The sequence below is a fragment of the Rhinolophus ferrumequinum genome, chromosome 16 (genome assembly GCF_004115265.2).
Source record: "Rhinolophus ferrumequinum isolate MPI-CBG mRhiFer1 chromosome 16, mRhiFer1_v1.p, whole genome shotgun sequence".
In the NCBI taxonomy this organism is placed as follows: Eukaryota; Metazoa; Chordata; class Mammalia; order Chiroptera; family Rhinolophidae; genus Rhinolophus; species Rhinolophus ferrumequinum.
Genome location: NC_046299.1, coordinates 55,851,756 through 55,864,206, shown reverse-complemented (window position 1 = coordinate 55,864,206; position 12,451 = coordinate 55,851,756). Strand labels below are relative to the sequence as shown.

General features: G+C 56.8%; 1 protein-coding gene across 5 annotated transcripts in view; it reads right to left on the bottom strand.

Annotated features, from left to right (window-relative positions):
• Positions 1-402: 402 nt before the first annotated feature.
• The window catches only part of ZMIZ1 (zinc finger MIZ-type containing 1), a 231,216-nt gene continuing 219,167 nt past the window's right edge, over positions 403-12,451 (bottom strand). For 4 of the 5 annotated variants that reach the window (XM_033129777.1, XM_033129776.1, XM_033129778.1 and 1 more), the window contains 6 exons: positions 11,703-11,770; positions 11,327-11,395; positions 10,605-10,849; positions 9,140-9,306; positions 5,489-5,746; positions 403-3,993 (listed from right to left, as the gene is read on the bottom strand). In XM_033129777.1, the coding sequence (XP_032985668.1) occupies positions 3,886-3,993; positions 5,489-5,746; positions 9,140-9,306; positions 10,605-10,849; positions 11,327-11,395; positions 11,703-11,770 (915 nt within the window). In that variant the 3' untranslated portion in view covers positions 403-3,885. The remainder of the gene's footprint in view (positions 3,994-5,488; positions 5,747-9,139; positions 9,307-10,604; positions 10,850-11,326; positions 11,396-11,702; positions 11,771-12,451) is intronic. The other variant, XM_033129780.1, reaches the window with a different exon arrangement.

The following is a 12,451-nucleotide window of genomic DNA, read 5'->3' as shown; positions in this document are numbered from 1 at the left end:
TACTGGAGCCCAGGGTGCCCCCAGGAGGTGAGGGCGCTGGGCTCTAACACTCTCCCTTGGCCCCAGGTTGCAGGGCCCTCTCAGAAACAGCTACCTATAGCAGGGGCTCCTCCAACTCAACATCCAGACCACCTTTCTTTCCTTTCTGCCTTTTTTTTTGGTGGTTGCAGGATTATCAGGCAGGGGTGGTGGTTTAAAAGCAAAAACAAAAACACCCAAACCACTCCTTAACATTCACAAAATAGCTATAATTCGTCAAACCTTCGTTTTTGTCAATTTATTTAGAAAAAAATTAACATGGGCAAATGAGATACCTCAGTGTTACAACAGAGTATAGAAATGTCTAGCAATAGTCAAATAATTTGATCTTTAAATACAAAATAACCACATGAACACCTAATATACAGGTTTCATCTGAATACATATTTATTAGATAAATATTAGAGGTTGTCACATCGTCTAACTACATACAGCTTTGCAAGACTAGAAATCACAATTACTTTTCTGACCAGTTTAAAGTATGAAATGATTGCATTGTACAGAGATGTACAAAGACGATGACAATTTCTGAGGGAGTTACTTCAGGCTGCACTCTGGGTTTGTGTATGTGTGTACGTGGGAATCACCTGCGATCATGATATCAAAAATTATACAAAGTATGAATTTGGTTACGATTTTCTTCTGAAATCCCCATTTCTTTTCATTATTTCCATAGCACCCTAAAAATACACAGGTGGCAGGACTAGTACACTGAAGCTAAATAGTACATGGAGATAAAATAAAAACAAAACAGAACAAAAAATCCTTTCCACACAGGGTCAGAGTATATTACAGGGGTGAGACAGATGCGGAGACCTCACAAACGCTAACAAACAGGATCTAGTTTTTTCCACGTTAAGATGGATTCCAAGCCTTTTTTTTTTTCGTTTTGTAAAATAAAAACAATACACATTCCAAGGGAAATGGATGCATCTGTTAACATGTCTCTATTTCTCATTTACATATATACACACACGTCCCTTGAGTCGCTGCTGCTGACATTGCCCTATCTGGATGGGTCAGGCCGAGCAGACGTGCAGCTCTCTGGGGGGGGGTTAGGGCTTCCATTAGGGAGAAAGTATTAGAAGTTTCTTAAAAAATAAAATGGCTACAGGGAACATGATACATGGGTAAAGCTTCAAACCAAGAAGGGGTGATTGCCTGTACTTGGGCTTTCCCGCCTGCCCGGTGGCGTCCTGCCCATCTTGTGGAGTGGCAGCAGAAACGTGCCTATGGCCTGGGTGGATGCCCACCATGGAGAAGGGGCTTGCTGAGGCCTCGTTTTTGCTGAGGTTACTTATGGCTCCAAGTAGTCATCCGAACGGATCAGGGAAGCATCTCCCGAGTTCAGAACTGCCCCTGCTTGGAGAGGCTGTTGTCACCTGAATCTGTCACCAGCTGGGACTTTTCCAGCCCCGGATGCCTTTGTGCCTCCCTCATTCCCTGGCCTGGCTCCAAAATCACTCTGGAAGAGTACATGCCCTGAGCACGGGCTTCAGGCACGATTCAGGAAAGTTCTTTGCTGAACTTGCTGGTGGAGGCTCGCCTGAAAGGGGATCCAGGAAACCTCTCAGGTGTTGAGACCAGGGCTTCCACAGTGATGGCTGAGGGAGGTGCCTAGAGCCCGGGGAACATATTGACCCTCTGCACTAGAAAGCTATGGACAGGTTGATGAGCAGAGTGGGGACAACCTGATAAGAACCAGAACTCACCCGGGGCCTTCCTGGGGAAAAGTAGCACGTCAGGAAGCAGGAACTTCTACGGAAGGCATCTGTAAGTCTGTCTGGGGCAGAACACTCCCACATGGCCCCACACAGTGTGGCTACCTGCTGGGGCTATCGGCCACTGGGCAAGGATGACCCCGTGCTACCTGGCGCCACTGTGTCCCCACCAGACAACTGGGGATGGCTCTAAACAGTGGGAGGCCTGGTCGTCTACCTCACAGTACAGCCACCCATGCTCTTTGTCCCTTCATCTGTACAAATAGCCCTGGTTGCTTTTTGTTTTTGTTTCTTGTTTGTTTTTTTTAAAAAAAGACTCGGTCTTTGTCATTGAGTCAAGGTATTTTAAAAACACCAGCAAAGGCTATAACCAGGTCATGAAAATGTTGAATATTATCAAAGACAATACTAAAATATTCACAAAGGTATTTACAAAAGCAATTCTTAAAATAATTGATTTGCATACTGAACACCACACTGTTTGAAAAAACCTCGACACGGGACAAAGGAAAAAAGGCGGGGGGACAATGGCAGCTTTCCTACAGAAAACCTTGTGCTGGCTGTCTGGTAGAGTGACTGGAAATCAACAGCTGGGGCCACAGTTCCAGTCAAATCCAGAGGAGTGCTGGGGACCACCCGCCACAGAGAGGGAGACGGAGATTGAGAACACAGATGGTGGACAGGAGAGCAGGAAAGGGCCCCAGGCAGCAGCAGGGAGGGGCGCAACAAATTTACAGATGTAACCCAAGTGACTGGATGGCTCAGCGGTACCCCAGGCCATGTGGCTCAGGGAAGCACGAGGAGCCTGAAAAAGATGCACAAGCTACCCGGGAGACTCGGAGAGCAGTAAGCTGGATGGAGCGAAGCGGTGGAGGGCAAACCAGAGGCTGCTTCTGTTTGAGCGAGCAGGAGTGTGGGGTGAGCGAGCTATCAAGGGCAGAGGGACACAGAGGGAATGAGAGACTGGCAGCCAACTGGGGCGTCTGTGGTGGTCACAGGAACACCCCTTGACGCTTGTGGGTACATCCCGGCACACATGGCCAGCCTTGAGCACTGGGACAGACGGATAGAGGGGCTGGAGAGATCCTGATGCCGGGGTCTCCTAGGCCTTTCCACCATCCCACCTTGCCATCTGGGGGGACAGAGGGAAACGAGTACAGAGGGAAGTGGGTGTCCCGTGTAACAGTCTGGGAGAGGTGGGTAAGGAGGAAGGAAACAGGACGCACGGGGAGAAATGGTTTGCTTGCTGTCCAAGTCCAATGTTCCTTTTCTCCTGATGACTTCATAGCTTTAAATTGTTTAAAAACAGGGAGTGACTTGGAGCAAAGTTTTAAGTTGCCATTCCTATTGACTCCACCTGGCGGCATTCCCCTGCCCCCCAACTAAGGGCGATCATTTCGGCTGGGTACTCGCTCTCTGCCCCCCAAGGCTGGGCCCAGGCCCGAGTCCAAAGGTCGCCACCTGCTCCATTGTCCTGGCTCCGAGGAGACCCTGACCCCTTTTCCCACCAGTCCCCAAGCAGGAATGGCACACCGTCTCTCAAACACAGAATCTTGTCCTTTTTTTCTGCTTTCTGAGAGTTTACAGGGTATCTTGGCTTAGAGGTCAGGGGTCAAAGTGACGACCGTGGCCCCTAAGAGAATTCTCTTTCCCAGAGGTTTGTGCTTTTCTGTGGTGGGTGGTTGTGGGCGGGCTGCTCTCACTGCAGCCAACTGTCACTGCTCCTTCAGGGCTCAGGGCCGCCTGGGTGTCGGGGGGTCCTTCTGTCAGGCTCAGTCACTTGAAGGAGGCTCTCTGGGCCAGGAAGCAGGGAGGCAGGGTTACCGTTTAGCAACTGGAAGAACCTGGGGGTCACTGGAGGGTGGTTTGGAATCAGCAAAGAGGGACGAGAAACCGTCGTCAGTGTGTGCCCTCACCGGCTGGCTCTCCATCGTGAGGGTTATCTTCGGGGCCTGCTCTGGGCACGGGCTCCAGACCCACACAGCCTTCACAATGCACCCTCCCGCCCCTCTGCTCTGAGAAGGCTGCAGCAGGGGCTGAGGACATAGGCTCCCAGCGGGAAAGTGTGTGTGGGACAGACAGGGAAGGAGCAGAGTGGGGAGGGAGGGCCCCAACAGAGGGGGCTTCAGTTGTTCTCAAAGAGAGACAGAAGGTCATCATTACTATTGCTCGGCAGGTCGGGGGGGTCCAGGTACGAGAGGAGCTCGTCAGGATTTGTGAGTTCTGGAAGGAGCTGGAAAAAAAGTACAGAAGCCCAGATGAGGTTTTGGCTGAGGGGCTGGGTGAGGAATGCAGGGACACCCCCACGCCTGTTTGCTTGCCCTCTGTCTGCCTCCCGGGGTCCTGGCCCAAACGGGAAACGACCGGTGCTGGCTGTCCCCAAACGCATCTAGGCCACCATGCTGGTCTGGGGCACACCAATATTTATTTCAAGCCCAACAGTTAGGAAGGCCCATGGTGGGTCAAGAGGCTTTCTCATGATCAGCGTTCCTCTGGCCCCAACACCCTGCCCCAAGGAGCTGCACGTCAAGTGGGCCTCCCAGCAGAAACGCCTTTGTGCGTAGGCTGGGCGGTGCCTGCAGCTCTCACCACCCTGGAGCTCTCCCAAGAGCTAATGGCTACTTGGTGAGCCTGCAGCTGGCTGATAGCATCGTCCTTCCCTGTGGCCCCTGGGCAGAGGCTGCAGACCGTCCCTGCCCTCTACCGTGAGATCCTTGCAGTCTTTCTGTCATATGGGGGGGGGGAGATCCTCATGAATCTAAAAGGACCCCTGCCCCTGGCCTGCTCTGGGGAGGAGTTGGGCTGAGAAGCCAAGACGGCCGCACAACTGAGTGAACCCCATTTACCACAAAGAGTGACACCGCTGGGGGCCAAGGGTTGACAGTGGGCCTGGGACGTGAGGGACGGAAGTGGCTGAGGAGACGGCGGGCCTCCTTTCTGGGACTCTAGAGCCCAGGGGTTGGGATGGGAGGGGCGAGCTCTACATCCCTCCCTGCCCAGCCCTGGCCAGCTGCCCAGTCATCTCCCATCATTCACGGCGTCCTCCCCACGTTCCAGACCATTCAGGTCTCAAGGCGGGAGACCCCCGAATCTCAGCCACCCACTTCCGCCTCAGTCACCCCCAGGTGACCCGAGGCTGATCCTACGATCACCCCCGACAGGGGCCTCTCTCAGAGTGAGCGATGGAGCAAGCAGAAGCACAGGGCATGGATAACACACGGACAAGAAACTGGAGACAGACATACACCAGCGAGACAGAGAGAGCCTGTCCCTGCAGCCCCTCCCCTGCCTCGGGCCAGAGTGTGTGGCAGACACGGAGATGGCAAGCTCAATGTGGGAGGACAGGGAAAGGAGATGGGGGGCGGGAAGAAGGGAAGGGAGCTCCCTGCGCAGCCTCCAGACCCAGCCCCAGAGGGAGTCTATAGGGCCTGGGGGGAAGGTGGGGCGAGGCTGGGCTGCAGAACTGTAGCCAAGGGCACAGGGGGCAGGGGCTGGCCAGGTGGGGGAGGGTACGCTTGGACCCTCAGTGAGGCTCCCCCATTGTGGGGCTCCTCGGTTTTGGACCCAGGGGAGGCAGGTTGGCTGGGCCCATCCCCCACCCACCCACCCCCTCACAACTACACCTCCTCCACCCGGGCCTTGAGCCCTCAACACCCACCCCTGCTCTTTGGGCAGGTCCCGGTGCCAGGCCTAGCCCCAGGCCGAGGCAAGTGGGGACCCCAACTTACATCCAGCGAAGGCTCCGGCATGTCGGATGCTCCCTGTGCTCCGGCCTGACCCTCTAAGGCTGAGGAGGGGTTAAAGGTCAGGTCGCTGTGTGGATGGTTGCCGGGAGCGGCTTGTGGCGGTTGCCGGGGAGGCTGGGAAGGAGGAGGAGGAGCCCCACTGTGATGTAATGGAGGCCCTGACTGGCTGCTGGGGTGTGGGACGTGCAAACCTTGTTGTATGGAGGGATGGGGCTGGTCAGAACTGCCAGCGTGTGGCATCTGTGGAGGAGGAGAGAGCAGGAGAAAAGAAAGGTGAGGTGACGAGGTACAGCGACGAGATGCCTGGAGAAATGAAAACCAAACAAAACCAGGAAAATAACAAACCCCCAAAACAAAGCCACCCCTTTACAAAGCTGAATGCTTTTTTTTTCCTTTGGCAGAGAAACAAACAAAATCCTCCCCAAAACCGCCAGTCAGGGAGGGCTGTGGAGAGGAAGGCAGGGGAAGGGGCCTCTGAGGCCACGTGGGCCAGGACGGAGGTAGCCAGGGGCTCTGAGACAAGCACAGACGCTGAGAGAGGGGTCCGGAGCCCCTCCGCCTCCCCAGCCTGGACACCACCATCACAATGAACAACAGCAAGGGCAAGATGGAAAAGCAAAATGGGCATGTTTCCAGGGAGCGGGGAAGTGGGAGGGGTGCTGCTGGCAGCGTGGTGCAGGCCCCCAGGGCCAGGGTGGCGGAGAGCAGACACGGACAGACAGCATGGGGCAGGCGTGCAGCTCGGGAGTGGGTCTCCGCCCCCCACGTGGGCCCTGGGCAGGGGCAGTGCTGGGCCACAGGTTTCTTCCAAAAGCCTCGGTACAAGCCCTGCCTGCTGCCCGGGGGAGGGTGGAACTGAGCTGAGGTCAAAGGAACAGAATGGGGGCCTGTTAGCACTGCCAGGCTCTTCTTCCTAGCCACGAGGGGCTCCAGCTGAGGAAGGCAGGCACCTCCACACCTCTCAGGGCACAAGGGCTCAGCAAGGGCGTGCCTTGCTGAGGTGGGGCAGGTGGTGCTTCTCTGACACATGAACTAGAGGACCCCAGTCCTCCCAGTATGTACATACGTACGAACACAGGCTGTAGATGGGCAGGGGGCACGTGGTGGGTGGGATTTAAACTTCCTCTGCTAGTGTGTTTGCTGTTCCAAGCACCCTTCCCTCTGAGCTCAGATCTCAGAGGGAAAGGCTTAGTCCAAGCCCTCTCCCCCCTCCCAGCGTCTCTGACAGGCCCCCAGCCCCACTCACACTCTACTACCTAAAGGGAGCTCAGTGACTTGCCAGGCTACTTGCTTGGAAAGGGTAGCCCGTGACCAAATGTCTCTTTGGTCTTTAGTACACCCTTTCCCTCCCCATCTTCGAGGCCACACAGAAACATGAATTTTTCCCTTTGTGGGTTTGAAAACGGCAGCTGCACCTCCCCTGATTTTCTCTAGTCCCTAGTTCTTCTTTCTGTTTCTCCTAAAAGCTGTTCCCACAGGGGCTGTGGGCTGGCCTCTGCCCACGGTCCAGGTGGCCCTGTGTAGCACAGTGCCCCTCCAGCTTGGGCCCTGAGAATGGCGGGATGACCACACACCATGGGGTTGGTGACCCTCAGGTACCACGTGTGGGACGCACACGAGGTAAGAAGGACCAAGAGAGGCTGAAGGGACGGCTACCACTGCTGTCAGTATGAGGCCAGCTTGACTCCCACCCATGCCTGTGGATGCCCCACGGTGCCCATTCTGGGGTACAGGGAGTGGCTCCACACTTCTGGGGCAGCCAAGCACAGGACAGTCCCTGGATCTGACACAGCTGTCCCCTCTGACCCTGACATCTTGCTGGAATGTCTCGAAACCCGTAGGGGCAGGTGTTCTCTGGGACCTGCTGATGTACCTGTCAACCTGCCACCTTGCACGGGAGAGTCCTTGGGTGAAGCAGGCCCTGGTGGGAGCCTCTCACTAGTCCCTGCACGCATGGCAATCCCTCCCAGACATGTGCTCTGCTGGGGTCAGGCTGCTGTGGTTGGGCAGGTGTGAGGGGACTTTGTCACTGACCACCCTACCTTGCACAGTTGTACTTCTGGGTTCAGCTGTCATCTAGGGAGCCCAGAAAAGGTAAGGGCAGTGCATATCTGGGGGGCATCCTGGGGGTTGTGAAGTCAACTCATAGGCTTGGGTCCCGCTGAAGAACCCAGGTGCAGGGCTGAGCAGGCAGGAGAAAGCCTTGTTGAACACAGAAGTACACGGCATCCCGCTGCCATTCTCCAGGGTTAGGAATCACGAGGGCTCAGGGTGCAACCTATGAGTGTGTGTGGGGGGTTGTGGGATGCTGGGGTTTTAGGGGGCGGGGGGGAGGGGAATTGGGAGCGATGCCCCGAGAAGTCAGAAGCCCCACGGGGCAGAAAGGAACTTGCAAAAATGTGGCTGAAGGTCTGTGAAAGGAGATATTTTTGATTTGGCATTTGGGGTCCTAAGGGAAAGTTGCTACAGTGCCCCTCACCTAGATTTGTGGTTAATTGCCACTGTCACTAAGAATCAGGTAGCTCTGGCCCAAATGATAGCCCCTGGCCCAGCCAGAGGCAGAGGCAGAGGCAACTTCATGTCATGGGAGTGGAACACAGTACAATCCAGAGGCCCCTTCCTTCCAGGCCACGGGACGGAGGACGAGAGGGCCTCAGTGGCGCCCCCTGGTGTAGGACCATCCAACCCTGCTGCCATACAGGACCTTCTCTGGAAGCTCTGAACCCTCGCTCTAGCTGGTGTGGCCCAGGGCCCTCTGCCAGGCCCTCCCACTTCTCCTTCTCGTAGGGTGAGCGATCAGGAACAGACAGAATCACTGGGCCTCACACTTCAGCCCTCAGGCCTTGGTGTTCTTGAAACCCCAACTGTTCTTGCTCCATCCAGGCCCTGCCAGAAGTTTTGCTCCATTAGCACAGGGCCCGTGCCTGTCTTGCTTGTACCTGGTACAAGGCCCGGTCTGGAGCACAGGCTCAGGAAACACCTCTTAAATCGAGTAGAATTATCCAGCGCTCACTAGATGAAGACTCGGGAGGTGGCCAGGCCGCTACCACTGTCGCCACAGCCTCAGGAACGGAGGCCTCTGGACGGCCCAGCACACCTTACCTGCGAGGGCCTTTCTCAGCAACACAGGGTATGTGTTCATACGTAAAACAGGACAAGAAGGGAATACTCTCAGGATAAGTGGACTTCCGAGCATTTTTTTTTGCAGGAGGTGGAGATACCCCAAGGATTCAGACCTTTGGGGGAGTAAGTGCTTAGGTTTGAGACAAAATTCTAGGTGGCTGGGGTTACATAAGTCAGGGTAAGAGTGTAAGTGGGGACAGAGAGGGTGGGAGTTGCGTGTGTGCGTGTGTGTGTACCTGGGGGCTGTGCATGCACACGTGTGTGCAGGGAACAGCCCGAACCTTCCCCCGTTTCCTGAGAATCCGATATCCTGGGTGAAACGGCTAAGTCCAAGGGCGCTGATGGGCTGTTACCCAGCTTGTCAGGCCTCTCACTTCCTCCTGAGCCCCCAGACCCAATTCTCAGTCCTCCTCTTTGCCTGGGGGGAAACTAGGGAAACAGCAGACAGGCCCTCTGCCCAACTCAGAGGCTAGGGCGTGGGGGACGTGGGGGTGAGGAACAGGTACTCACAGTTTCCTGCATGGGGTGGCTGAGGGGTTTCTCAAGGGCGGCCATGTTGTTGGGCATGTCCGGGGGGTGAGATAGCTGGGGGGGTCCATGCATGAAGTCATTCATGGACGTGCCGCCGGGGTTCCCATGGGGGAAGTCAAAGTTGCCATGGCCCTGGTAGTTGTTGCCTGGGAGGAAACAAGATGGCAGGAGCAGGGGTCACCTGAGGGAAGACAGCCATCCCCGGGGGACAGGCCGTGTGTAAATTAATTGAGTCCTGCCCTCCTGTGAGGCTCGAGTTGGCTCCTGCAGACTTAGCCTCTGGGCTGTGCCATGGGGCAGCGATGCAGCCTTCTTCACTGGGCCTCTGTCCCCAGGGCATGTGCAGTTCTACGGCTACGAGGAGGGGCCGGGGGGAGAAAGGGGTGGGCCTGCCTCCTGTGGGTGGGAGGACATGTGATGAGACCCAAGTCTCCGCCTTCCACAGGGTCTTCTGAACTAGCCAGGCCTCCCCCCACAGGGCTGCACCTCATCACTGGGGTGACCCAAGGCCAGACGGGGACGTCAGAATCGACCGAGTTCATGAACAAAGCCGCGTGCGACTCAAGACGACACGATTAAAAGCCAGCTGCCTGGCCTCTTTGGCCGCTGCCCCCTCTATCGTGTGGCCGTGGCAAGAGGTCAGAGGACGAGCGTGCTGGGAAGCTGGGGCCCGCAGCGTGCTGTGGGACGCTGGTGGGGTGGGCTGACCTCCCTGGGCCGGGAGTCATCCGGGCGCTCTGCACACCCAAGAGCAGGGTCCAGGGTGGAGGTGCCCTCTGTGTTTGAGGGGGCTGGGTACCTTCTAGGAACCAAGGACAGTATGGGTGAAGCTTCGTGTGGGCAGCAGAGAGTAAGAGGGCAGTGACAGTGACCTTGGTGGCCAAGGCTGGAGCTCCAAGCCCCTGGACTCTGTCTCTGGGAGGGTGCGAGAGTGGCAGGGACAGGAACAATATTGATGTCACAGAGAAGGAGGAGGGCCGGGGAAGGGCCAAGAACTCCAGGTGACTGCTGTTGGTACTGGTGAACACTCAGGCTGGGAAAGAGGTGGCAGTTGTGTCCCCAGCAAAGCAGGTTCTGAAGCCCCTGGGCTTGGCACCTGCCTGCCCGGAGGCAAGGAGCTGTCCCCAGGAGCTCCCGGAGTGAGGAGAGAAGGCTGGGCAGGGTGGGATGGGAGAGGCAGGAGGCTGGGTCATGCGGCAGCTCTTCACTCAAGCTTCCTAGCTGGATGCCAACCCCCAGGGCTGGATGGAGATGGGACGATGGCAGGGCACGGGCCACTGTACCCACAAGTCCCGTGATGTGGGATTGTTTTGAGGGGTGCACGTCACCTCTGTGCCTTTACATGACATCCCCCCCGCCCGACCCCGCACCTGCCACCATCAGCACAGAAGTCTTGTGCCCCCTGTGGGACTTGGGGCTGCCCTCCTTGTCTGCTGTCACCCACCTTGGTTGCTGTAGTCGTTGGAGTTGGTGGCCCCAGGTGGAGGCGGGAGCGGGTAGGGGGACGGGCCGGGGCCCAGGGCTGCGATCATCTCCATGACATTGGGCATGATCATCTGGCTGGGGCTCATTGTTTTGAACCGCTTGGAGGGGATGCCGTCGGGGTCATCCTTAATGTGCAGGTCTGACTTGATGGGCACTGGCCGCCAGCTGCACGTGGGGTCGATGGTGACCTCTTCGAACTCGGAGCTGGCGGGGCAAGAGGGCAGAGCTGAGGCTCTAGGGAGCTGAGCTTCGGACGCAAGAGCCTCCAGTTCCGACAGATACTGAGGTCTCCTTGCCCAGGCCCCCTGCCCCCATCTGCTCCAGGCTCTACCCACGATAAGAGTTGTGGGGGATTTTTACATCTTTTGAAAGGTGGAGAGACTGAGGCTCGGATTAGCAAGTGTCTGGGCACAGGGCACCTGGCCCTAGGGCCTCCCACACAGGAAGTGGCTGTCAGGGGAACTGTGTAGTCTTTTCTGGAAAGTTCCTTTGTCCCCAGGTACAGAAACCCCAGAGGTGAAGTCACAGGAAGGTGAGAGATGTGGGTATGCGGTCTCCCAGCCCGGGGTGGGGGGAAGGGGTTGGGGGTGTCAGGCATGTGCGCGTGCCCGCCTCCTTCACTCCAGGCTGGCATTCCCACCACCCCAGCCCATGTGCCCCTCGCCTGGGAAGCTCACTTACTGTTGGATGGCATTCAGGATGCCCCACATGTACTGATCCACCTCCAGGCCCTCGAGCAGAGCAGTTTTACTGGAAAAGGAGAGAGAAGGGCTTGGTCTTTGCTCCTAGACCCTCGAGGGTGGGGACACAGTCCACCCTCCCCACGGTGTCAGTGAGACACCCTGCTCCTGCCGCGGTTACTACTACAGCACTGACAGGAGAGGGCGCCCTTGGGACAGCTCGATACCAGGGGATTCTGTACAGCTCGGGTCATCTGAAGCCCTCTGCTGTATCTGGGTTCTCTCTTTTGCGTTTAGGGCAGGTGGAGGTGGCTGAACCCCAAAGAGCAGGGCCAGAGGGAGGCTAGCAGAGCTCTGCTGGGGTGGGCGTCACTCACTTGCACACAGGACACCTCCAGGTCCCCCTCTCGCAATTCAGCTGCAGGTATGATTCCAGGTCAAAGCACTGCAGAGGCCGACAGACACAGATAGACAGACAGACAGATGATATCAGGACTGTCAGAAACCATTTCGATGCAATCGCTACTGCCTCTGAGACTCTTATGAAGACCTCCCACCAGGGAGGGAGACAGATGGTGGGAGAGACCCAGGCTGGTTGTTGGGTAGTGTGATGATTGTGCCACTTTTCTGCTGCACATACAGCAAACTGGCCATGCTGAGTTCCTCCTCTGCCGGCCCTCCTCACACCACCCCCACGCCTACATCCTTCCAGAAGCCTTTCTGGTTCCCCTGTAGCTGCCCCTCGCGGATCCTGCCTGTGACAGCCCCTCTCACTGAGGCTTGGGTCAGTATGGAAAACTCTAGCTTTCCCACCAGCCCAGCCCAGGTACCGAGGACACATGCAATCCAGTTCATCAGTGTGTATCACATAAAGTGACCAGAGGTCCACTGTGCCCACAACGTTCTCCCGGAGGGAGTGAGGGAGGCTCCTGCCCCACGAGGAGGCCCTCGGGAGGCTGTGTTCGAGGGTGGGACTTAGGGAGCAGCCGGCCTGGCCTTGCAGCCTCTTCTCCCTCCTGCCCACCTTGCAGGCTCACACCCAGGCTCCTCAGGGGTGGCTTCTCACACCCCTTTTTTGGGGTTCCTTCCCTGAGCAGCCCCAGCCTGCCCTGGGCTGCCCACATTT